This window comes from Podarcis pityusensis (assembly GCF_964106645.2).
Source record: "Podarcis pityusensis genome assembly, chromosome: 2".
NCBI lineage: Eukaryota > Metazoa > Chordata > Lepidosauria > Squamata > Lacertidae > Podarcis > Podarcis pityusensis.
The window spans coordinates 24,747,480-24,770,110 of record NC_138029.1 but is presented as its reverse complement, the minus strand read 5'-3'; the positions used below and the strand labels follow the sequence as shown (position 1 = coordinate 24,770,110).

Genomic DNA, 22,631 nt, shown 5'->3' with positions numbered 1-22,631 from the left:
AATATCTTGCCACATTCCAGAGCTCATGCACACTCTATTAGCAGATAATGCACAGCCAAAAGTTGCACTCAGGAGAGCATTATTTACAAGTTTATTCAGCGTTGATCAGAACACAGAAAAACATGACTGCCTGCTTTAGTGTCTACGACACAGAGAGAAAACGAAAGCAACAGAAAACATAAACATCCTGTGAACAGGAAATACGCAGACTCTGTGACTCACAGCCTGCTCCCTTTTAAGGTGGAACGGAAATATCCTAACATCTTTAATATTTGTTGGAAGCCACCCAGAGTAGCTGTGGAAACCCAGCCAGATGGGCGGGGTAAAACAAACAAACAAACAAACAAATAATATTAACAATGAAGGGTGGACTATGAATCTTTCATATAAGTAAAAATAATCCTTAACTCTCTGAACAACTCCAACTATTAGAGAATTTAAATTGATTGCATAGCTAAAAACTATTGTACCTGTATGTTTTAGTTTAACGGATTCAAGACAGGCAGTGTTGTCTGTTCAGTCTACTCATCTTAAGGAAAATTCCCACTACCTTCAGATAATGGACACATCAATCCTCATAAACATTCATTTGAAACTAAATGCTGATTTCAATGGATTTTGCTGCTGAAACCTCACTGTTCCTGACTTTTAGCTTTATAATAGGTAACTCAAAGAATTGAGGCAATGAAAAGCTTAGGTTTACTTGATCCATCTACATGAATGTTCTCTGATTAAAAAAAATTGTGTACATCACTCTGTGCCAAAGAGCCATTGCTTGTTTTAGAATTCCAGGTTTTCAAGGTATGTAAATGTTACACAACTGTCCTGCAGGTAGATAATGGTAAGACTGCCAATCGAAAGGGGGACAAGTATGAATCTCTGGTGTTAGTTCTTTGGATTCCAACGTAGCTGAAGTATTTTGAAATGTTTTATATGATAGCTCAGAACAAAAAATTAAAGTAAGTAGCAAGGGGAAACCTTGCTCACAAAATAAACTCACTAAACTTTTAAGGACAAGTTGTTTAGTTTCTAACGAAAGAACTAAACAAATCATTCATTCATTCATCATCATCTCATATTTTAGCAGCTGCCCACCACTGAAATAAGAGTGTTCACTTTAACGTTACCTACACCCCAAAGGATTTTACTTCTGTATTGGAAGACACAAGATTTACCCACTCGGGAAGAATGGCAGATGAAGTTGATGGACTATATGGAATTGGCGGAAATGACTGGCAGAATCCAAGACCAGGGAGAAGAGTCGGTGGAAGAAGACTGGAAAAAGTTTAAAGACTATTTACAGAAATATTGTAAAATTAATGAATGTTAGAAAAATGTTGGAATGAAGTTATATGGCTTTAGTAGAAATGTTATAAGGAATTAAGTATAAATAGATCAACTGAGTATTAAAGGGAAAAATAAGGTTAGAATCTGTTAAGATAATTAAAGGATAGAAAGCAGAGGAAGATGGAAAGGAATTGCTGAAACAATCAACAGAAGTGGAAAACAAAAAGGGAGGTGTGAGGAGGTCACTGAAATAAGTGAATGAAAGACAAGATACTGAAACTGTTTGATGTCTTTTAAATTGTTTTTGTTTTGTTTGTTAGTTTAATGTGTTATGTAGTGTTATTGTATTGCATTGTATTGTTTTTTTTTTCTTTTCGTTTTTTGTGTGTGTTTAAATTGTTGGAAAAGTAATAAATATATATATATATATATTTTAAAGGATTTTACTTCTGTAGAACTTCTAGGCATTTGGAAATCCAGTCATAGCTTTCTTTAAATGCTTCCAATGGTTTCTGCAAACTTGGCCTTGCTTCACTGCTAAGCCCTTCTTCTGTTCCAGTAGCTTCTTCCTCCATCCATTTCTGCAGTGCCTAGGAGAAATCCAAACACTAACTAAAAGTCTTATATAAAAAGGTCGTGTCAAATAAAATAAACAGTTAAGATAAACCAATTGGTTTGGCATGGAACCATGATTATGCACCAACAATGACTTCTTTTGTGCATTTTTTTTGACCACAGCTTTCTCCAGGGCCTTTCAGTTTATTTGTGCTTTTATTTGTTGAAGATAAGAAGACAAAGAGAAGCAAAGAAACAAACCGTAGCAGAAGAAACACAAAGAAATATTTCTTCAGGCTGTGTGTGGCAGATCTGTGGATTTATCTCCTCAGAAAGAAAATACTGTGTTAAAATATAACCAGTTCTTAAGCAGTTCAGTGGCTTATTGACATTCACCTCTCAAAATCTAGGGTGGATCTGGGTTGAGGACTGAGAATCCTCAACAATCTAATCTCACAATCTGTACAGGGTTGCTTGTACAAGGAGGCAGTGTGGGATGGGGGTCACAGAGGAGAAAGTGATAACTCGTCTCTTAAGTTACCGTATTTTTTGCTCTATAGGATGCACCGGACCATAGGACGCACCTTGTTTTAGAGGGGGAGAACAAGAAAAAAAAATTCTCCCCCTCTCTGCGCAGTGCCCCTTCAGCGAAGTGGCAGGAGAAACAGAGCCGCTTCCATTTCTCCTCCCGCTTCGCAGAAGGGGCACTGCACAGCTCTCCCTCTCTGCTGAAGCCCGACCCCTCTCGCTCTCCAGGCTTCAGTACAAGCAACGCGAAGCCTCCGGAGTGCGGAGGGAGCGCTCCCTCTGCGCTTCGGAGGCTTCGCGTTGCTATCGCTGAAGCCAAGGAGCCTGCATTCGCTCCACAGGATGCACACACATTTCCTCTTAATTTTTGGAGGCAAAAAAGTGCGTCCTATAGAGCGAAAAATACGGTATTTCATTTTCAACATTGTTATGCTGTCCCATAACAAAGTTCTCTGTGTGGTGTACAATAAATAAGCAAAAAATACTCTATCTGTTAAATACAAAATGAGACGTAAAATCGAAAGCTACATTAATGCACCCCCCTAAAAAACCCGTAAGTTGAAAGCAGCCTGCAGTAGTTCCTACACTGCTGGGGTAACACTTGCCCATGTTTAGTTTTAGAGTAAGAGGCAAAAAAGATGGATGTCTCCAACCTGAATGGCAATCTTTTTGTACCTTGTATCTTTCCAGAATGTTGAAGCCAAGGGCGGACTGTAGCTTGCGCAGACAAATGGGGCAAAGATCCAATGGGCGTCGGTCCGATTCCTCCAAATGGTTGGAGCCCTGCATGACGCATTCTAACCACTGGCAGTGATGCAGTCCAAAGATGTGCCCAATCTCGTGAGTCAGGGTCTGAAACACAGGATCAAATGAAACAAGGAACAATTGGAGCGTGTGTTCTAAGGACCTGACATTCCCCACGGCACTACATATGAGTAACTATACAACCTTTAGACATCTGAAGGCAGCCCTGTATAGGGAAGCTTTTTAATATATGATGTTTCTGTATATATTGGAAGCTGCCCAGAGTGGCTGGGGCGACCCAGTCCGATGGGAGAGGCACAATCAATCAATCAATCAATCAAAAGTACTGTATTGTTAGCTCTTTTCCAAGACAAGGTATACACTTAACGGTGATAAAATTCTTGCTCTTTCAGGGAACTTGAACTTGCTGTTACGCAGAGCATTACGCAATAAACCCTCCCAAAACAAAACTTGATATTTTCACTTCCCCAACAAAAACTAACTGTTTATGTATTCTGCGCACAGCGGCTTCCACAGGAAAGGCTTGCTTATGCAAAGCTCCAGACACATCTGCTTCCCAGTTAAACCAAAACGGTTAACTGTGAGCTGACTATAGGTTAATCCGTGCTTCTGCTTATCCCACAATTTCTAGGCATGGGTCCGAGCAGTTCTTCATTTGCCCCACCGCTTCCCCCAAGAAAACCCACAGTTTACTGCTGAATTGGAACAAACACCAATCTGCAGGGGGGAAAGCCCAACCCAATTCAGTGGTAAACAACAGGTTTTCCTGAGGGAAAGCAAGGTGGATGAGCCTCATTGCCTTAAGAGGGAGGTGAATTGAGCGGCCTATTCTGAGAGGTTTCATGTAGCCAAAGTAAAGCCGCACATCCAAGCAACATGAGCCTCCCAAACGCCACACACAAGACAAAAATGTCGAACTCCTAATAAGACTAAATAAATAAATCATGTATTTTTCTGGAGGTCTGATAAACATCCAGTTTGTTATTCTAGATCCAAATACTCCCTTGCTAGGGCTAGGCCATCAAGCCACAGTGACGTGACAAAACTGGGATTACTGTATATCATCATTTTGGTTTACTGCCAGCAACAAAGTATTATGTTTTTTTGTGGTTGTATGCCTTTTAGATAGATAGATAGATATATATATAGATAGATAGATAGATAGATAGATATAAAAGTATAGAAATGGCCTTAAAGAAGTAAAATAAATAAACAGTGTTAAGTCCACTTACTTTAACGGAATTAAAGTATTAAAGGAAATTAATTAAAGAATTAAAGGAAATGTGACTAAAACACAATTTCATTTAGATGTGGAAATGTAGTGCTAGGAATCTAAAGCACACCCACTTTGCAGGACCTCAGAAGCAGCTTGCTTGTGATCTCAGGGGTATAGTAGCCATCAAACACAGAATAGTCAGATGGAGGAAGCTTCTTTGTAGCCTTCAGTGTGCCTTTGTAGTTTGCACTGTAAAAATCGCTGTCATACCTGGCAAAGCTGAAGATCCCCATTCCTTAACAATGCAAAGAGGAAATCAAATTAAGGCTCCCACAAAGGGCAGACGGATGTGGTGACAGGATAATAGCACCAAAATGCTGAATATACTACTGGAAAAGCAAGTACAATACTTCTAGAATATCAGAAATGAGGCTTCCTCCCCTCTTCCACCTAGAAGTGACATGGGAACTTACCCATAAGCTACAAAAATGTTCTTGCTCAGACATGTGAGCTTCATAAGGTCCCAATGTCTCCATAAAACTCCTGGGGCCAGCTGTGGCTTCACAGCAGTCATCTCTAAAAAGAATTCCAAGTTTGCTGTGGGAACGGAATATGTACGACTAAGGTCAGGCTGAGAAAGCATGGGTGGGGCTGGGAGTAACCACAAAACTGCAGCCCCAACTGCAGCACCCACCTTTAGCTGCAACTTGCTTCAAGCAAGTTGATGGATAGCATTTTTATTTTATTTTTACATTTGAATCCTATCCTTCCTCACTACTGTCCTGTAAGAGTTAAGGGAGTCAGGTGAAGAGAGGACAGGGTTCCTGCACTTTTAATAGTTTGTGCAGAGACGGGAGTTTTAGCAAGTGTACTTGCATTACTGAATTTCCTACTGAAATTGTCTCTTGTGTGTGACTAATAAAGGTGCAGGAGTCCAGCCCTCTTCTGAATCTGGCCACTCTCCTCTTACCTTAGGGAAATGACTTGCTCAAAACTCGAGCCACTTCATCGCACTCAAAGGAAATTTCTATTTTGCATAGATCTGTATGGCCCTCCTCTGAACTTGGTAAGTGCTGTTGTTCGTTAGCACACCTCAAGGTGGTGTGTTGCAAAGGTCAGTGTTTCAGGAAGGGGGTGGTAGGTTTTATCATGAAAATGATACAGGAGGAAATGGATATCCCTGACATCTATATCTATATCTGAGTGTCGTCGTCCCCGAGTTGATATTTGCAAAAATGAGAAGAGACCCAATCTCACACAGTTTTATCCCCATGGTCCAGAATGCCCTACTGTCCTAGACAGCACAGGAGACTTCATTGTAAAACTCTTTTGTATGTGCTATTGCCACCCCTCTGTGGTCAAGAGATGTACTGCAACCCTCTTGCAAATCCTCCCTCCCTCTGCACTGTTTATTGGACCTTTATTGAATCGAAAGAACCCAGCAGAACCTTTTCAAAAGAATATCCATTTTCACAACACCAAGCTGGAAATTCTGCAGAAACATCTATCATCTCCAGTTTGAAATCCACTGTCCTGATGGGGTAGGAAGGAAAAGCCCAGTTGCTCTAGTGCAGGAATAAACCATGTTCTATCTCAGCAGAAATTTCACAACAATCTGCACAGCCATATTCACTGCAGGTTCATACTAGCATGGGGCCTTAAAAGTTTCTGTTCAGCCTACTTATAGTTACTGCCAATGCCTTATATGTGAAGAGGCTGGCTCCGCCATTCAAAGGCTGGGAAGGTAGGGAACGATGTTCACCAGGAGTGGAGAAACTCAACCCCCAACAGCCCCAGCCAACACAGCCAATGGTCAGGGATGATGGATGGTGACCCACAGGTTCCTGACCCCTCATCTACATAGTCAGAACCATGCTGGATCTGCACAAAGGATTCTAGGATCCTGTGTGAGTAAATAATGCCATTAATCTAAGCCAGAAGGCTCTGTGCTGTGTGGAGGACATCCTTCATTCTCACAAGCTGAGCTCTGCTATCGTGGCCATGCAGTCATGCATCACACCCTGTCCTCAAGTGGGATGCCTGCAGCTTCAGAGTTGGACTTCAGCTTGCCAGAAGGAAAGATGCCAATCTGAATTCCATCTGTGGCAAAGTTTAACACTGACTACACAGGGTAGGCAGTGGAACAAGATGTGCAGCACAGCTCCCTCAGAAGCAGCCTCAATTTTCAAAGCTTTCTTTCTTCCTCATCATGTGCACTGATAAATAAGAAATGCTTTCTCCTCAACGTGTGTTGTATTTTAATATATAAATACATATACCAAAAGAAAAAGTGCACTTCTGGAGCAGCCCCACTGCTCAAAAAATAGTTGGCTTGTATTCAGTCTTACAGTGGTACCTCTGGTTACGAACTTAATTCGTTCCAGAGGTCTGTTCTTAACCTGAAACCGTTCTTAATCTGAGGTACCACTTTAGCTAATGGGGCCTCCTGCTGCCGCGGCACAATTTCTGTTCTCATCCTGAGGTAAAGTTTTTAACCCAAGGTACTACTTCTGGGTTAGCGGAGTCTGTAACCCGAGGTGTTTGTAACCTGAGGTACCACTGTACTGATGTTTTGTGCAAAGATAGAAGAAGCTCATTATCAAATTAAAGTCATATATAGTCTTGATGACTTAATGTAACAATAAACAATGTATATACCTTCTGTCAAGGAGGCTTGGCCAAAGACGAAATTCCAGGAGTCCTTTGGGTAAAGATCTATCATGGTTACTCCCACAATACAAAAAGCATCCTTTGGCTTTTTTTTCTTTAGGTAACTCAAGAGGTGACCTGTATGAACAACAGATGTAGGTCTCTCTCAGCAGAAGCAAAAGGACAGGAGATTGTAAATGCCCTAACACAGTGATAGCATAACCCAGACGGTTTTTGGAGCTATCAATTTCTATTAAAATTAATGTGACATTTGGAATGATAATAAGTAGGGACGACATCACCTTGCCAACAAAGGTCCATATAGTTAAAGCTATGGTTTTCCCAGTAGTGATGTATGGAAGTGAGAGCTGGACCATAAAGAAGGCTGATCGCCAAAGAATTGATGCTTTTGAATTATGGTGCTGGAGGAGACTCTTGAGAGGCCCATGGACTGAAAGAAGATCAAACCTCTCCATTCTTAAGGAAATCAGCCCTGAGTGCTCACTGGAAGGACAGTTCCTGAAGCTGAGGCGCCAATACTTTGGCCAGCTCATGAGAAGAGAAGACTCCCTGGAAAAGACCCTGATGTTGGAAAAGATGGAGGGCACAAGGAGAAGGGGATGAAAGAGGACAAGATGGTTGGACAGTGTTCTCGAAGCTACCAGCATGAGTTTGACCAAACTGCGGGAGGCAGTGGAAGACAGGAGTGCCTGGCATGCTCTGGTCCATGGAGTCATGAAGAGTCGGACACGACTAAATGACTAAACAACAACAACAACAACAACATACAGGGGGGAAACTATGGGAGAGAGCAGGGCAAAGAGATTTCCTTTATTGTGCCCTCTAGTATGTCTCCTCGCTTTTGGAAGTTTTTTTTTGGCTTGATGGAAGAGGGCCCAGGATCTGAAAGCTCCCGTGTCCCTGTGATGGCTTACAATCATAGGGCTGTAGAGTTGGAAGGGACCCAGAGGATCATCTAGTCCAACCCCCTGCAATGCAGGAATAGGCAGCTGTCCCATTTGGGGATGGAGCCTGCAACCCTGGTGTTATCAACACCACGCTCTAACCACTGAGCCTATCGCATTTAGAATGCTTCTGACCCAGGGGAGGCAAATTCTGCTCATCCCTTTGGAAGTGCTGAAGTCATCGTGCAAATTTGTCTTGGGTTCCAGCCCAGGCTCCATGAAACGTTCAGGACTGAAGGGCAACAGGATGAGCCTGCCTCCTCCTTGGGCTTGGGCTGGGCTGGAGGGAAGCAAGAAGTGAGTGTCATGGTTTCCTTTCAGCCGCCCACTTCGAGCACCAGCCAGCTGAGAGTTTATGCCTACACACTTGTTTTCCACACTTGCTTGTAGCCTGTGCCTACACATTGCCCTGTACACACATTGCCCAGAGACTGCTTTTGGTGGAGGGGAGGGATGTTCCCAAACCCACTATTTTCCAGCAGCTTTAGAGGGTCTTAATGCTAAGCCATGCTATACAAAAGGAATACCAGATACCTATGTCCTTTACCTACCACCAAGTTAAGCATTCTCCACAGAGAAAAGCAGCAAAACCAACGAATCTACCACTCGGTTTACCACTAAGCAAATGAAACTGCAGTTTTGTACTCTCCCATTTTGCTTCCACACAGGCTTATATCTATAGCGCCGGGGGAAGGACACAGCCAGAATTTCCCTCCAGATATAAATAATTTTCAGTTGAAAAGGAATCTAGCCGTCATAACTCTTGCCTACTATCAAGAGTCTACACAACAGATTTTAAGACAGTTATAGTTAATGTGAATAAGATCCATCCAAATACAATAAGTAATGGTTTGTTGTTATGTGAATAAGCCAGGGAGAGTCACAGAACTGTGCACCCTTCTTCACTTCATCTCCTTATGTGGCATGGAGAACATTGGGAAGTTTTTGCTTCTGCTTGTAACGAAGTAGATTTTACTACTATGTCAGAACTGAGACAAACTGTGGTTTGCCTTAGCTATGGTTAACTGAAACAAGCATTCTGTGGACCAAGCTGGATGAGGTGCTGAGGGACCTGTCATCTTATCTTCCACGCTTTATTTTTCAAGTTGAAAGCAGCTACAGCAAGATGGAGTGGCTCTTGGGGAGAGGGTATTTAACCCTCTCAACCTCCAGTGTTGTTTTCCTGCTTTAAGGCAGCAAACCTGTACAGCCAGTTAACTCAGTATGGCTTATTCTTGAGTATGCATGTACTGAATAGGACTGTAAATCACAAACACAACCTCCCAAAGCTGTTGTTTGTCCCACAGGTGACAAAACCATACAAAAACTGAACAGGAGCACTAGTACTGGGAGGAGCCATAACTCAACGGAAAAGCATATGCAGAAGCTCCCTGGTTCAATCCCAGGCAACCTCAGTTAAAAGGATCACATAGCAAGACCTTGAAGAGCAGCTGCCAGTCTGAATAGGCTATAATGGGCTGGACAGAGAAATACTCTCAAATCTGAAGAAGCTTCCTAGGTTTTATATTTCTAAGTGTTGCTCTTTGCAACTGGTGTGAACCGCCGGTCACCCTTCTTGCCTTCATGGTTAAGAACTGCACAGAAGAAGGACAGGCTCACACAGAAGAATCCAAAAAGCTCAATGCATGAAGCTGACATAAAATCCACGAGAGTTTGAAGACTTTTGGAGTACCTTCTCATTTGCTTTCTGATTACAGCCAGTCATTCAGGAGTAAGAATTCTCAGTGTTCTTACTTGCTAAAAAGAGTGCCATAATGCTATTTTAACACAGCTGAGATTTATAAGCTAGCCCACAGAACTGGCAAAATTGATTTAACGCCATGAGAAAGTCCCAATCCAAAAGTGTTCCATCTGTTCCTCATACCCATTCCTTTTTACCTGGGGGGCGGGGACGCAGGGGTACACATACCCCTAAACATTTTGTGAATCTAAGTTTGGCCTCATTGAGGGGCAGTATTTCAATATGAGTAGGAAAATGAGAGTACCCCTAAACAGTTTTTTAAAGAAAAAAAGGACTGCTCATACCTGCATGAATCTGCAGATTGTATGTGTTTTCATTGATCCGAAAAGGGCAACCTGTGTGTGAAACTGGCACTGGTCCTAAGATTCTTACAACCAAGCCATAGTAAAAGGCTTCACAGTAATCCTTCAGCCATTTCATGTAGACATCTGTGCTAACTCTGGAATCTCCAAAAGAACCTACAAAAAAACAGTGAAGAAAAGCAGCATGTTATAGCTTCAGCTGTATAGTTCTGCCCCCCTCCCACCTCAAACTACATGAAGAGCTATTGTATACATGGTACTATTTTAAAATATGAGATATGGGTTTGCATTCAATAGAAATCATCCCATCACTGCAAACATTTCGGCTTGCAAAATAACAATCTTCCCTCTCCTCCCTCCCCGATGTGCTGTCTTGGAAGTTCTCGCAAAGCTTTTGAGCAGATTTGGGGAGGGCATGGGGGGGGGGGAGTGATGTTGTGCTAGCGAGAATCATTGTGCTGGCTTCAGTTACTACATTAATTTAGTTGAATACATCTCATGATTTGTAGTATTTATCTTGTCTGGCTTTAGAATAAGACTCTGAGATGTGCACCATTAGTCTTGTTTTAAAAATGAGGAACAAAGGCAGAGAGATAATGGTTTGCCAAACTAATGCAGGAGTGGCCAACATGGTGCCCTCTAGATTTTGTTGGACTACAACTCCCATAAGCCCAAGTAAGCATGGCAAAAGGCCAGAGATAATGGAAGTTGTAGTCTAACATTTGGATGGCACCACGTTGGCTATCTCTCATTTAATAAGTCATAGGGCAGAAGGTTCACAATGCAGAGAAATGTAGACTTACTTATTGGGCAGCAAGCCCCGCTGAATTTAATTAAACTTACTTCTGAGTAAACATGTACACGGTTTATCTGTCTGTTTATATCCCACTGGGCACGATATTTATCTCCTGCATATTTTGGTAGGGAGAGCCACATTGTCTTGGCTGCCATTCCAAATAGTAAGCCGGGGTGGGGGGCTGAGATAAAAGTGAAAAGGGGTGTGTTGGCAAAACTATCCAGCACAGTCACAAGTGGCTATCAAAGCCAGGAAACATTATCTGAGGGTCAAATTTAGATTTTCCATTAACGGCATACAAAAAGCAAAAACTCTACAAAGGAAGGACTCAAAAAGTAGCAAAGGTTAAAATTATGGCTGTATATATGATGCAAGAACACAGCAGACATGCTTAAATTCAATTTATTGCAATGGGATATACCTGTAAACTTAAGTCTGTTGATATCAGTGGGACTTTTAAACAAAGTAAACAAAAGTTTGAACTACACTTATATAACTAGGACACCCTTTTTAAAGTTCTTTTGCTCAGCAGCAGAGTGCTGGATCTTGGAGAACTGCTACCACTCAGTGCAAACTAGAGATGGGAAGACTTTAGGCTTGTGGCCCACCTTGTTTTTTACTAGAACATCAAGAACCAAAGCCATGTGCAAAATACATATATTAGTTTGAATAAATGAGGGTGACTATAAGCAAACTCTGAGCTTAGGAATTTGTTTTCAATTCTAGAACTCAATTTTGCTCACAGTCCTTTCACACAAATGGCCTCTCCTGTTTAAAAAGGTAAAGGTAAAGGACCCCTGACAGTTAAGTCCAGTTGCAAACGACTCTGCGGTTGCGGTGCTCATCTCGCTTTACTGGCCAAGGGAGCTGACATTTCTCCACAGAAAGTTTTTCTGGGTCATGTGGCCAGCATGATTAAGCCACTTCTGGCGAAATCAGAGCAGCGCACGGAAACGCCATTTACCTTCCCGCTGGAGCAGTAACTATTTATCTACTTTCACTTGGATGTGCTTTCAAACTGCTAGGTTGGCAGGAGCTGGGACCGAGCAACGGGAGTTCACCCCATCATGGGGATTTGAACCGCCAACCTTCCGACTGGCAAGCCCCAGGCTCAGTGGTTTAGACCATAGCGCCACCTGCATCACAAATACCCACTCCTCTTTAGCTTTCTTTATTTCAGCAGTCTAATTTAGGTATAATAAACCGCTTTGTTGTTGCTACTGCTAGACAACTGAAAGTCAGACTCCCTGGCTAGGCATAACTTGCAAACCACCCAGAGATCTACCAGCAGATTCTGATCTACTTTCTGCCCACTTCTGAGCAAGACGTTACCCAGGACTCTATATAAAGCAGGTTTCTATGCTTCTCATGTACCTCATTCTGATCTACCAATTCCTATGTGTCATGAAACACTTTCTAGACTTCAAAGGACTGGATATACAATAAGGCACATGGTGATGCTTCACAGGTGTCCTGTGTCAACCAAGTGCACCCAAAAATATGAGTGATATCTGCTGCAATATCCAGGGACTCTGTGGTAGACAGGCACAAACTGTTCAAAGTGAAAAGGCTTCCCTGAAGGTGGAAAGCTTGAAAAACACCAGCTTAATTAGTTCCTATTTAATGACTCATTAAAGAACCTGCCTAGCTTGGTTAGCATGCTTTATTGGCCATAAGGTTCTGTAGGCAGCATTACCAATGGGCTGAACATAAATCCGATTTTTCTGGGGAGTTGGTGTCTTTCTGCAAGGGTCATGATAAAACTGTGCAAAATCCTGGGTGGGTTCTGGGTGTGAGGAGATCCAATCCGACTCAGAATGCAGCGTGATGGGCTTGAAAAGAACACTGCCTGGCCGAAATGCTTCATTTAGCAAACCCTTCTCCTTAGGGTTAAACTTCTCATAAAGTTTTGCAAGCTGTGTGTCCTTAGAAACCAGGGCTGCCTTCAGCACCGCCTCAGAATGTTTAATAACCTTCATCTAATGAAAGAGAAAGACGAAAAGTGTTACAACATCTGCATTTCACATGCACACATTTTTTTTATTTTAAACTGTTCCCTTTCTTCCATCACCCCTCACAAGCTCCTATTATTCCTTTCACGATTAGTAACTAGCCACCCACCAGCCATATTTTGCAGCTTGCTGCTTACTCAGCAACCATCAAGTCCTACATGTGCAACATTCAGCTTCCTCATTCCTGTCCTATTTCCATACCCAACCATCATTTCACAATCAGCTTCTGCTTTTGGACAAGACGAGCATGTGAAAGGCTTGCTACAAACTCAGTCGTCAGCCTAGTTCCATACAATGTTCACTGGGTCACTACATCCCAACTTTCACCAAAAAAAAAAAAAAATCCAGCCACATTTACATCAGTCTGAAACCCACATTGTAACAAGATCTAGGTGGTTCTTAAATCCAGTTACAATTCATGACGTCTGTCCTAATGAAATTGAAGCAGTGGTTTATTAGACTCGTCACTCTGTCTTCAACTACAGCCCATTCTGAACATCTGAGAAACATTAAACAGCACAGGAAACCCATTCTATCATGAATGGCCTTTTAAAATCACATATTAATGATCAGCAGTGCCATCAGTACAGGATGTTGTGGTATGTTCTTATCTTCCTCTTCTGACATGCGTGTGTTTGGGGCAGGAGGAGGGGAGAGGTGGAGTTAGAGAAGAAGTCCCAGACCCTGAATCTTCCCTAATGAGAACAGCAAGACACACATGGCTTTGAAAACTATCTGTATGATTTACCAATTTGCTCATTTAGGTAGGCATTTCTGGGTCTGCGTTTTCAGACTATGCCCTCAGAATATTTAGAGGGACGCTATAGGAAAATCCCAGTAGAAAAGCGACTTTGTATATGTGGCAGTTGAAGATCTATACCATTATGTACTATATTGTCCTTTGTATTCTGAACTGAGAGCTAAGTATATTCTTGAATTGTTATGTAAGATGACTGAAGCAGACTACTGAGTGAAGATCACGTATTTGTTGTCTGACTTGATAAGTTTGTGATAAACAACATGGCAAGATTTGCAGTTGCTGCCCAAAAACTAAGAAGAATGTTTATCAAGGATAATATGGTGGACTGCAAAGATCTGATCATCAATGAAATATAGAAACTCGTGCTTTGGTTTGCATTTTAAGATATATATGTATATGTATCAATGGGCTAATACTGACTTTTAATGGTGTACAGTGGTGCCTCGCAAGACGAAATTAATTCGTTCCGCGAGTCTCTTCGTCTTGCGGTTTTTTCGTCTTGCGGCTATTAGCGGCTTAGCGGCTATTAACAGCTTAGCGGCTATTAGCGGCTTTAAGAAAAAGAAAACAAACTCGCAAGAACTCGCAAGACGTTTCGTCTTGCGAAGCAAGCCCATAGGGAAATTCGTCTTGCGGAACGACTCAAAAAATGGAAAACTCTTTCGTCTTGCGCGTTTTTCGTCTTGCGAGGCATTCGTCTTGCGAGGCACCACTGTATCTAGGCACATACCGTATAGCATGGATAGGATGTATACAGTGGTAAAAAATGTAGAGGTACCCCTGACTGCTGGTCCAGTCGTGGATGATTCTGGGCTTGCGGTGCTCATCTCGCTCTATAGGCCAAGGGAGCCGGCGTTTGTTCGCAGACAGCTTCCGGGTCATGTGGCCAGCATGACTAAGCTGCTTCTGGCGAACTAGAGCAGCGCACGGAAACACCATTTACCTTCTCGCCAGAGCAGTACCTATTTATCTACTTGCACTCTGACCTGCTTTCAAACTGCTAGGTTGGCAGGAGCAGGGACCGAGCAACGGGAGCTCACCCCGTCACCATGATTCAAACCGCCGACCTTCTGATCAGCAAGCCCTAGGCTCTGTGGTTTAGACCACAGCGCCATCCGCATCCCATGTATACAGTGGTACCTTGGTTTAAGAACAGCTTAGTTTATGAACAACTTGGATTAAGAATGCTGCAAACCCGGAAGTAGGTTGTGAACTTTGCCTTGGAAGCAGAACATGTTTCGCTTCCTGTTGAGTGTGTTCCATTTGTAAATTGAGTCCCCCGCTGCTATGGGAAAGCACGTCTTGGTTTAAGAATGCTTTGGTTTCACAACAGACTTCCAGAACGGATTAAGTTCGTAAACCAAGGTACCACTGTATTTATTTGTAGTAATGGTTTGACCATGATGATCGCAAATGACCAGGATGGCCACAACAACAAATAAATTCTATTCTGATTTGTATTTTACATGAATGTGTCTGTTGTAGGTGCCATTAAAAACTCCAGGAAACACCAAAAGATTACTTTAGGTCTGTTCAAGAGCTTGGGCCTGCCCAGTGGAAGTTTAAAGGAAAAAAAGAAGGGAAAAAACTATTGACATCCTAACATATCCCAAACTTCTTTCAAAAGTTCCCTCAGTTTCAAAAACAAATTGCTACTTGACTTGGGTGGGGAAGAAAAGCTGCTCTTTTATACACATATGCCAAAAGCTACCTTGCATGCATGAAGCTAAGGGTCCCAGACTGGCTGTCATGGGAGCACTTCTTAAGGCACACTAGCTTCAACAATTTTGTCAGAGCTTGTTTCCCAAAACAATTTTCTTGAATTTATTGTTTGTTTGCTTATTTAATACATGTTTCCCTTGCCCTTCCTGCTATCAGAGCTCAGGACACCTTGGCAATTAAAAGCCATAGAAGTCATCATATGAACATAACCTTAAAAACAGCAACTACTCATCATGCTCAATACAGTAGAAAGAAATAATAGGCTGTCATTCCCAATCACCCTTCCCCAAAGGCTTAGCCAAATATTTATTTATTGTTACTGTTAGCAAAAAGAAGACAATTATATAGATCAGCCACAGTTCTGTGAAGAAGGTTCTGACAGAACAATGAAGCTGCTTAGCAAACCTCTTCATCATCTAGGCTATAAAATATATTTTTGTGCCTATAAGCATTGGACAGTGTGCAGTTACCCAAACCCCTTGCTATTTTATTCTGAGCAAATCAGCTGCCATTGCCATACACTTACAAACACATGGCAGGACCAGCTTCAGGGGCTCCTTGGGCAAGATGCACCAAATGGGCCCCTTTTCAGAATGGATTTAATGGATTTACCTCCTCCTTCCTTCACCCCTCTGCTGACCTCAGTCTTGTTCCCTCAGAGCAGCCTTTCTCAACCTGTGGGTCCCCAGATGTTGTTGGACTACAACTCCCATCACCCCTAGCTAGCAAGGCCAGAGCTCAGGGATGAGGGGAGTTGTAGTCCAACAACATCTGGGGACCCACAGGTTGAGAAAGGCTGCCCCAGAGGGAAGGCACAAGGCAAGTGAAGGAAGCTGCTCTGTCTTCTCTCTTGTATGCTCAAAGGGGACAGGTGAGCAGGATGTGACAGTGAGGAGGAACAGGGCCAGGAGGCGGGGGCAGATGTGTTAGCAGTGGACCGACCGACCGCAGAGATGGGGCCCTCAACAATGCTGCTTTTTGTTGAGATTCCTGCATTGCACAAGAGGACTAGAGGAAATTTAAGGACTATTTGAATAAATATTGTAATATAAAAAATTAGAAATTACTTGAAAGAAACAAATAGGCCTAGGATTAAACTAAGTTATAATTAAATAAATGGGATTTAGAATGTTAACCAAGTCAACCAAGATGTTTAAAAGGTTAGATTTGTGAAGAATTAAGTTTGTTGTTATTGTTTATCTGTTTATTGTTCCTTCCCCCTCCCCCCCCCCGTTTTTGTGTATCATTTTGCTTTGTGGTTTGTGTTATCATTGTGGAAAAATCTAACAAAAATTTATTTAAAAAAAGAAAAAAAGTTTCCTGCATTGCAGGGGGTTGGACTAGATGACCCTCGGGGTCCCTTCCAACTCAACAATTCTGTGATTCTCTAACTTTTCAAGAGACTGCATTTAATATTTCAGTTTCCGGCTAAGTGCGTGTGCTTTATATTTGACTTGGTTTTGTAATGTTTGGGTTGTTTTATTTGATGTTTTAATATAGGTTATAAACTGCTTTGAGATTTCCCCCCCCCCCAAAAAATATAGAGAGAATCTCTCTCTCTCTCTCTCTCTCTCTGTGTGTGTGTGTGTGTGTGTGTGTCTGTCTGTCTGTCTGTCTGTCCGTCCCTGGGAAATGGGGACTCTTGGGAGGGCCTGAGCAGTTTGCACCCCTGACCCAGTACAATACACACACCCCCCTGCCCTGACTGTGACACTTCCATCCTTACCGGAACTCATGGGTGTAGCCAAGGGGGGCAGCTGCCCCCCAAATCAATCAAAATCAACACATGAGGTTCTGCCCCCCCGCCCCCCGTAACAAAAGCCTGTCCCCTCCTTAACAGAAATCCTGGCTATGCCCATGCTAAAAGGCCCCCTCCCTCCCTCAAGCGTCGTCCTCGGGGCCCTCTGCTTTGACACCCACACCCAAGCACCTCTCCCCTCACACCCGAACCCCCAAAAGCAACGCGCCGCTTCCGCGGGCCGCCACGCCCAGGCGAGGCCTACCTCCTCAGGCACGCCCCTCTCTCATAGCCGCGGCCCACACGGCCCGGCTCGGCCTGCTCCGCCCTTCCGCGTCGGCCGCGAAGCCCGGCTCGGTTCCAGCCGTTGCCAGGCGGACTGAGAGGGCGGAGGCCGGGCGGGGAGGAGGGCTGGCTCGGGTCTTCTCCAGACGCGAGGGCTCTGCTCCCGGATTCGTAGCCCGGCCGGCCGTGAGGGAAGCAGCAGGCCGGCTGGTCTGCCTTCCTGCCTCAGAATATGCAGGGCCTGGTCGACGGGAGAGATGCTGCCATCCCCGCTTTGGAATATATATATATTTACGCCTACGCTAAGGCACAGGCATAGGAGCTAACTCCTAGGGGGTCGAGGTCCCTTCGCCCTCCCCCCCCGCTACAAAAAAATAAAATATTTGAGGGGGTCTGCCCCCTCCCCTAAAAAAGTTTGATGGGCATTGCGGCCCAAAGTGGCTGGGGAAACTCAGCCGGATGGGCGGGGTATAAATAATATATTATTATTATTATTATTTAAATGTTGTGGGTGCGCCCCATCATGTGATCGATTATGCAGGCTTAACTGGGCCTCCCCCCCAGAATATATTATTCAAGTTGGCACCCCATGGCACAATGCAGTCGCACGCAGGTAGTGAGTGTCTACCTGCATGTCTAAGCATGTGCCGAGTGCATTTCTCTCAACGCTGTTTTAAGGGGGCTGCCGCCATGGGCGTATCCAGGGATTTATGTTGGGACACCCACCTGTCATCCTCCTCTGTCTGGCTCCGTCTAGCAAGATTTGGAATGAAATGTCTCCACAACAGCTCTTTTCAGTTACTTTCTTTTGACCCCAAGCGCTCAGGAAAATCTGTCCAAATCTTCAGTCGTTTGCAAACTAGGAAGTTAAATTTTAAAAACTGCATCAGGGAGAAGCTTTCATGAGGTTAACGAGTGTATTTTGCAAAATTACAAAGAACATGCCTTTTTCCATTTTATTTTTAAATCTGTAAACTAAAACAAGCTTTCTTGGATTTGCTGAAAACCTTTTCAGCACTTCTCAAATTCCTCCTTTCCCCGCCATAGTTTTTCTGTGCACGCTCAGTAAGCATAGCCGATTAAGATGCTCCCGTCGTCTTCAACCTTAGCCAGGTCTTTATTCTCTGCAAAAATGACTGCTCTGTGGTACAAGTGACCACAATGAGCATTTTCATTTCAAATATTATTTCAACTTTTAATTATTTTTATTTATTTGATTTAGGGGCAGCTTTACCCTCCAGCTACTCCCATGGCTCTTGCTGCCAACCTGGTCATAGGGCAACCAGGCAGGTTACAGTGCAGGATCTCTTGAAAATAAGCACTGGAATATACAGTAGGGCAAAGTAATATATATATTATGCGATGAGTCCAGCCCAGAACATCACGTGAGGAGACGTGATGCCTTTAGTGTAAAACTAAGGTTTCGGACTGGTTTTCATTTTGAACAGGAGCCTTTTCTAACTTGATGTGAGTTTTAGGAGATTAGTATATCAAGCATAGATTTTCCCTCTGCACATGCAGAAATTTAGTTTTTAGATTTCTCTATTATGTTACTTTTATTGCAGAACCAAACAATGACAAGTATCCTGATTTCATTAGTGCAGAATATGAACAATAGGGCAATGCTGGGGAAGGGTGTGTACTAAATGAAAAATAGCTATTTCCTGTTGTCCCAGCTGCAAGATTGTACAGAAGTTAATAAGTGTGTGAATGAATTGATGCTCTGGGATGGGTTTTACCTTATTCAGGAAGAAAGAAGCTACACTTTATCATCGGTAAACCTTTCAATGTCATTTCCACTTTATTATATATATTCTTGTTGCATGCCAGCTTTGTTCTCCACTGTATAGATACACATTGCAGCATGTGCAGTTCCCACATATATGAACCAATCCATCAAATTTGGGCTTTAGCTTTTCTTCTATTAAAAAAATAGAATTTCAGCAACATATCCTAAATATTTATGATGGTACACTGAAAAACTACAGATGGGATATTGAGCAACAATTGTCAAATAGGTAGATTCTGAGATAGCAAAGCCAAGTTTAGCTTCTACAAAAGAAATTAGTTTGGTGTTAGCATAATGTTCTGAATTAAGCAATTTTTTAAAAAAGGTTTGTGTAATGAATGAAAGAGAAACAACTGCAGAGACACACTTCTGTCCAGTCCAATTGTGCAAAGGGTTTTACTGAGGAGGTACAAGCTTTTGTACAAATGAACGCCACTTCCTTATCTGATTTCCTGTAGCAGAATATACAAAATCCTCTTGCTTAGACACACCCCAACAGCAATACTGTTTCTCAGTTTCACCATAAGAGTGTGCAGCTTACACTATAGTCTAAATAGCATATTGTATTTCTAGGTGTGCCAATGTCAGTTTATTGGGCTAAGTAATTGGATTACATTGGATCTATAGGATATTTTGTGTCAACCCCATTTTCAAACATTGCAAGACAAAAGAGTACGCAAGAGTACTCCATTTTTCTTTTTTACAGAATTCTCTAAAACTTTATAGTAAACTCAAATTTAATGTAAATTAAGTAGCCATATTTTTTTGAGAATATTTTTAAATTTTAAGTTCTGCTATTAGGAAATCAGGACAACAATGTTTATTTCTAACAGCAGTACCGCATGCAAAAAAATTTTTTAATGCAATACTGTGATGATACAATTGAATCAAATATTTGATGTGCTCAGAAACATGTTCTGTGTGTATTATAGAGAAGCCTTTCTTTAAAAAAAAAAAATCTTTCCTGTGACACATACTCAGAGAGGGGAAGATTTTATCACAGTAACATTTCACTTTAAAGTAAATACATAAAATGAAGAAATGTGCTTTTGCCTTTTGCACATTTTAGATACATTTACTTTCTGGAATTCCTGGAGATAAAAGAATGAACTGTACCAACAAAGTCTTGAATGCATACATCAGAGGAAATAGTGAAGTAGAATGTGTTCAGGGAACAAGGAAACAGAAAATAGGGGTAATAATGTTCTTTTTTTAGTAGAGGGGAGAATCAAAATTAAATATCAAACCTTATTTTTAAAGTTTAAAAAGTGAGCAGACGTGCTTGATACTGGCATATAGATAGAAAAGCAAGCAACACCATCTGAAAATCACCACCTAAGACCCTTACTAGTTTTATAAAGTTTATATTTACTGGTGTTCCTTCTGCCTCTTAACTAGGTTGGAGCTGCGTTTGGACGAATAGCTAAAAGGCTTCCAAATCTGTCCCTGTGCTCCAGTTACCTATTCCACTGACAAGGCGCTGCTGCATCAAAGAGCCTTAATATCAGTGGAGGCACACTCATTGGATGCAGCCAAAATGTCTCAATTGCTTTAGCCTAGGGTAGCTGGAAAACTAAAGTGCTCTTCTGCAATTCCTAATGAGGTTATGTCTGGGTAAAAAGGACTCCTGTGGTTGGAGGCTGTATTCTTCTAAATACCAGTTGCTGGAAACTACAGGCAGGGAGAGTGCTCTTGCACTCAGTTCCTGCTTGCAGGTTTCCCATAGACATCTGGTTGGCCATTGTGAGAACAAGATGCTGGACCAGATGGGCCACTGGCCTGATCCAGCGGGCTTTTCTTGCGACTGCACACAAGGAAAAATGGACACTTCTTTCCTTCCTTTTGCCTCTGCCATCCATATTTGAATTCAGAATGATTTGGCTGGTTGTGTTAATTCCACACTATTGCATGTCCAAAACAGTACACGGATCATTTATTTTCTAGATTTACGAATGTTTAAATGTCATCTACCCCTTCATGGATCACTGCCTTGCTGTGGCGAAGGGGCTTGAATAACTCAGAGAAGCTGTGAACTATGCCGTGCAGGGCACCCAAGATGGACAGGTCATAGTGGAGAGTTTTGACCAAACGTGATCCACCTGGAGCAGGAACCGGCAAGCCACTCCAGCATCCCTGCCAAGAAAACTCCACGGACAAAGACAACAGGCCTGAAGCTGAGACTCCAATACTTTGGCCACCTCATGAGAAGAGAAGACTCCCTGGAAAAGACCCTGATGTTGGGAAAGATGGAGGGCACAAGGAGAAGGGGACGATGGAGGACAAGATGGTTGGATAGTGTTCTCGAAGCTACCAGCATGATTTTGACCAAACTGCGGGAGGCAGTGGGAGACAGGAGTGCCTGGCGTGCTCTGGTCCATGGGGTCACGAAGAGTCGGACACGACTAAACGACTAAACAACAACAAATGCCATCTTGGACTGTGTATAGAAGAGGTATGAATTAAAACAAGCACACACACACGTTGAAACTTCATTTCAGCTCTGATAATCCTGACTGGAATTAGGAATGCACTACCACAATGAGGCCACTCAGTGAGTGTTTAGCAAAACGTCACAAAAGGAGTGCTCTTCCACTTTTTTCTGCTCATTGTGCAACCTTAAAACTACTTTCAGAGGAAGGAAGGCTTGAGAAATTTCACTCAACACGTAGAGGGCTTCTTGGGGAAAAGAACGAACTTCAAATCAAGTCACATGGATGTATCCCGTAAATAGAGACCATAAAGCTCTTTCCTAACACTGACCTATCGGTTTCTAAGTAGCTCTATTACTCTGCTAAGTCAACATGCTAATACTATTGTGCCGACTGCCATCTGAAAGTTTTCCTTTTATAGGCAAGGATCAAGCTCTGCTTCTAAATACTTGTTTGTTTTGGGCAACGTGACACCAGCACATGTCTGAGAATAACTACTACATGCTGCAATCCTACGTAGAATAAAACTTAAATAGGAATTACTTGCAAGTTATCAAGGTTAGGACTGTACTGCTAGTGACATAATGTGAAAAGTGAAATAATGGAGTTAGTAGTCATGCCTACAAAATGCCTTGGACTGCAGAATATAAAACTTAGGACTAATACAATCAGAATTCTTTTCAACATTCCAGCCTTGGCAAGCCCTCACTTTACTCTCTATGCTTCTACCCTTCCCACTATTTTCCTCTTCCAAAGAAATTCCAAATTACACCAAAATTCTGTATTTCAACATGGGATGAGATTCAATGTTTAGTAAACTTTTCGCTTAACTTTTGGACACTTGGGTGTGTCAAAACTCTAAAATGGCACTTAATTTTCCAATGGCAAGAATGCACAGAATTGCTTACTTTGCAGCTAGAGAAGACAACGCAAACCCACAAAATACAATTAAGTTCCACATACGTTAGAATTTTAAATGTTTCAAAGACAGGCAGTTGTCAAAATCTGGCTGCATTGCCAGCAAGTTATAAAACCTCAATCTAATATACACAAAGATACAAACTCCATATG

General features: G+C 42.4%; 1 protein-coding gene across 5 annotated transcripts; it reads right to left on the bottom strand.

Moving 5' to 3' along the window:
• Positions 1-1,057: 1,057 nt before the first annotated feature.
• On the bottom strand, positions 1,058-17,679 carry AMZ2 (archaelysin family metallopeptidase 2). Of its 5 annotated transcripts, none has more exons than XM_080994904.1 (8): positions 17,323-17,676; positions 12,522-12,804; positions 10,012-10,185; positions 7,010-7,138; positions 4,483-4,646; positions 3,046-3,222; positions 1,742-1,877; positions 1,058-1,155 (listed from the first exon to the last, which is right to left on the bottom strand). In XM_080994904.1, the coding sequence occupies exons 2-8, from the start codon at positions 12,802-12,804 to the stop codon at positions 1,145-1,147; spliced, it is 1,074 nt and encodes a 357-aa protein (XP_080851030.1). In that variant the 5' UTR covers positions 17,323-17,676; the 3' UTR covers positions 1,058-1,144. The 5 variants fall into 5 exon arrangements, with proteins under 5 accessions (XP_080851030.1, XP_080851031.1, XP_080851029.1 ...); XM_080994905.1 differs by lacking the exon at positions 1,058-1,155 and adding an exon at positions 14,376-14,511 and having other exon boundaries at positions 1,719-1,877; positions 17,323-17,677; XM_080994903.1 differs by lacking the exon at positions 1,058-1,155 and having other exon boundaries at positions 1,719-1,877.
• Between the last annotated feature and the right edge of the window lie 4,952 nt (positions 17,680-22,631).

Bases quoted from the DNA above. Each gene is read 5' to 3' on its own strand.
- AMZ2 (XM_080994905.1), bottom strand. From the start codon at position 12,804: ATGAAGGTTATTAAACATTCTGAGGCGGTGCTGAAGGCAGCCCTGGTT. The intron at 10,186-12,521 runs GTAATGCTGCCT...GTTTTTTTGTAG, and splicing joins GATTTATGTTCAGCCCATTG to GTTCTTTTGGAGATTCCAGA. The intron at 4,647-7,009 runs GTATATACATTG...TGCATTGTTAAG, and splicing joins CCAAGCCTCCTTGACAGAAG to GAATGGGGATCTTCAGCTTT.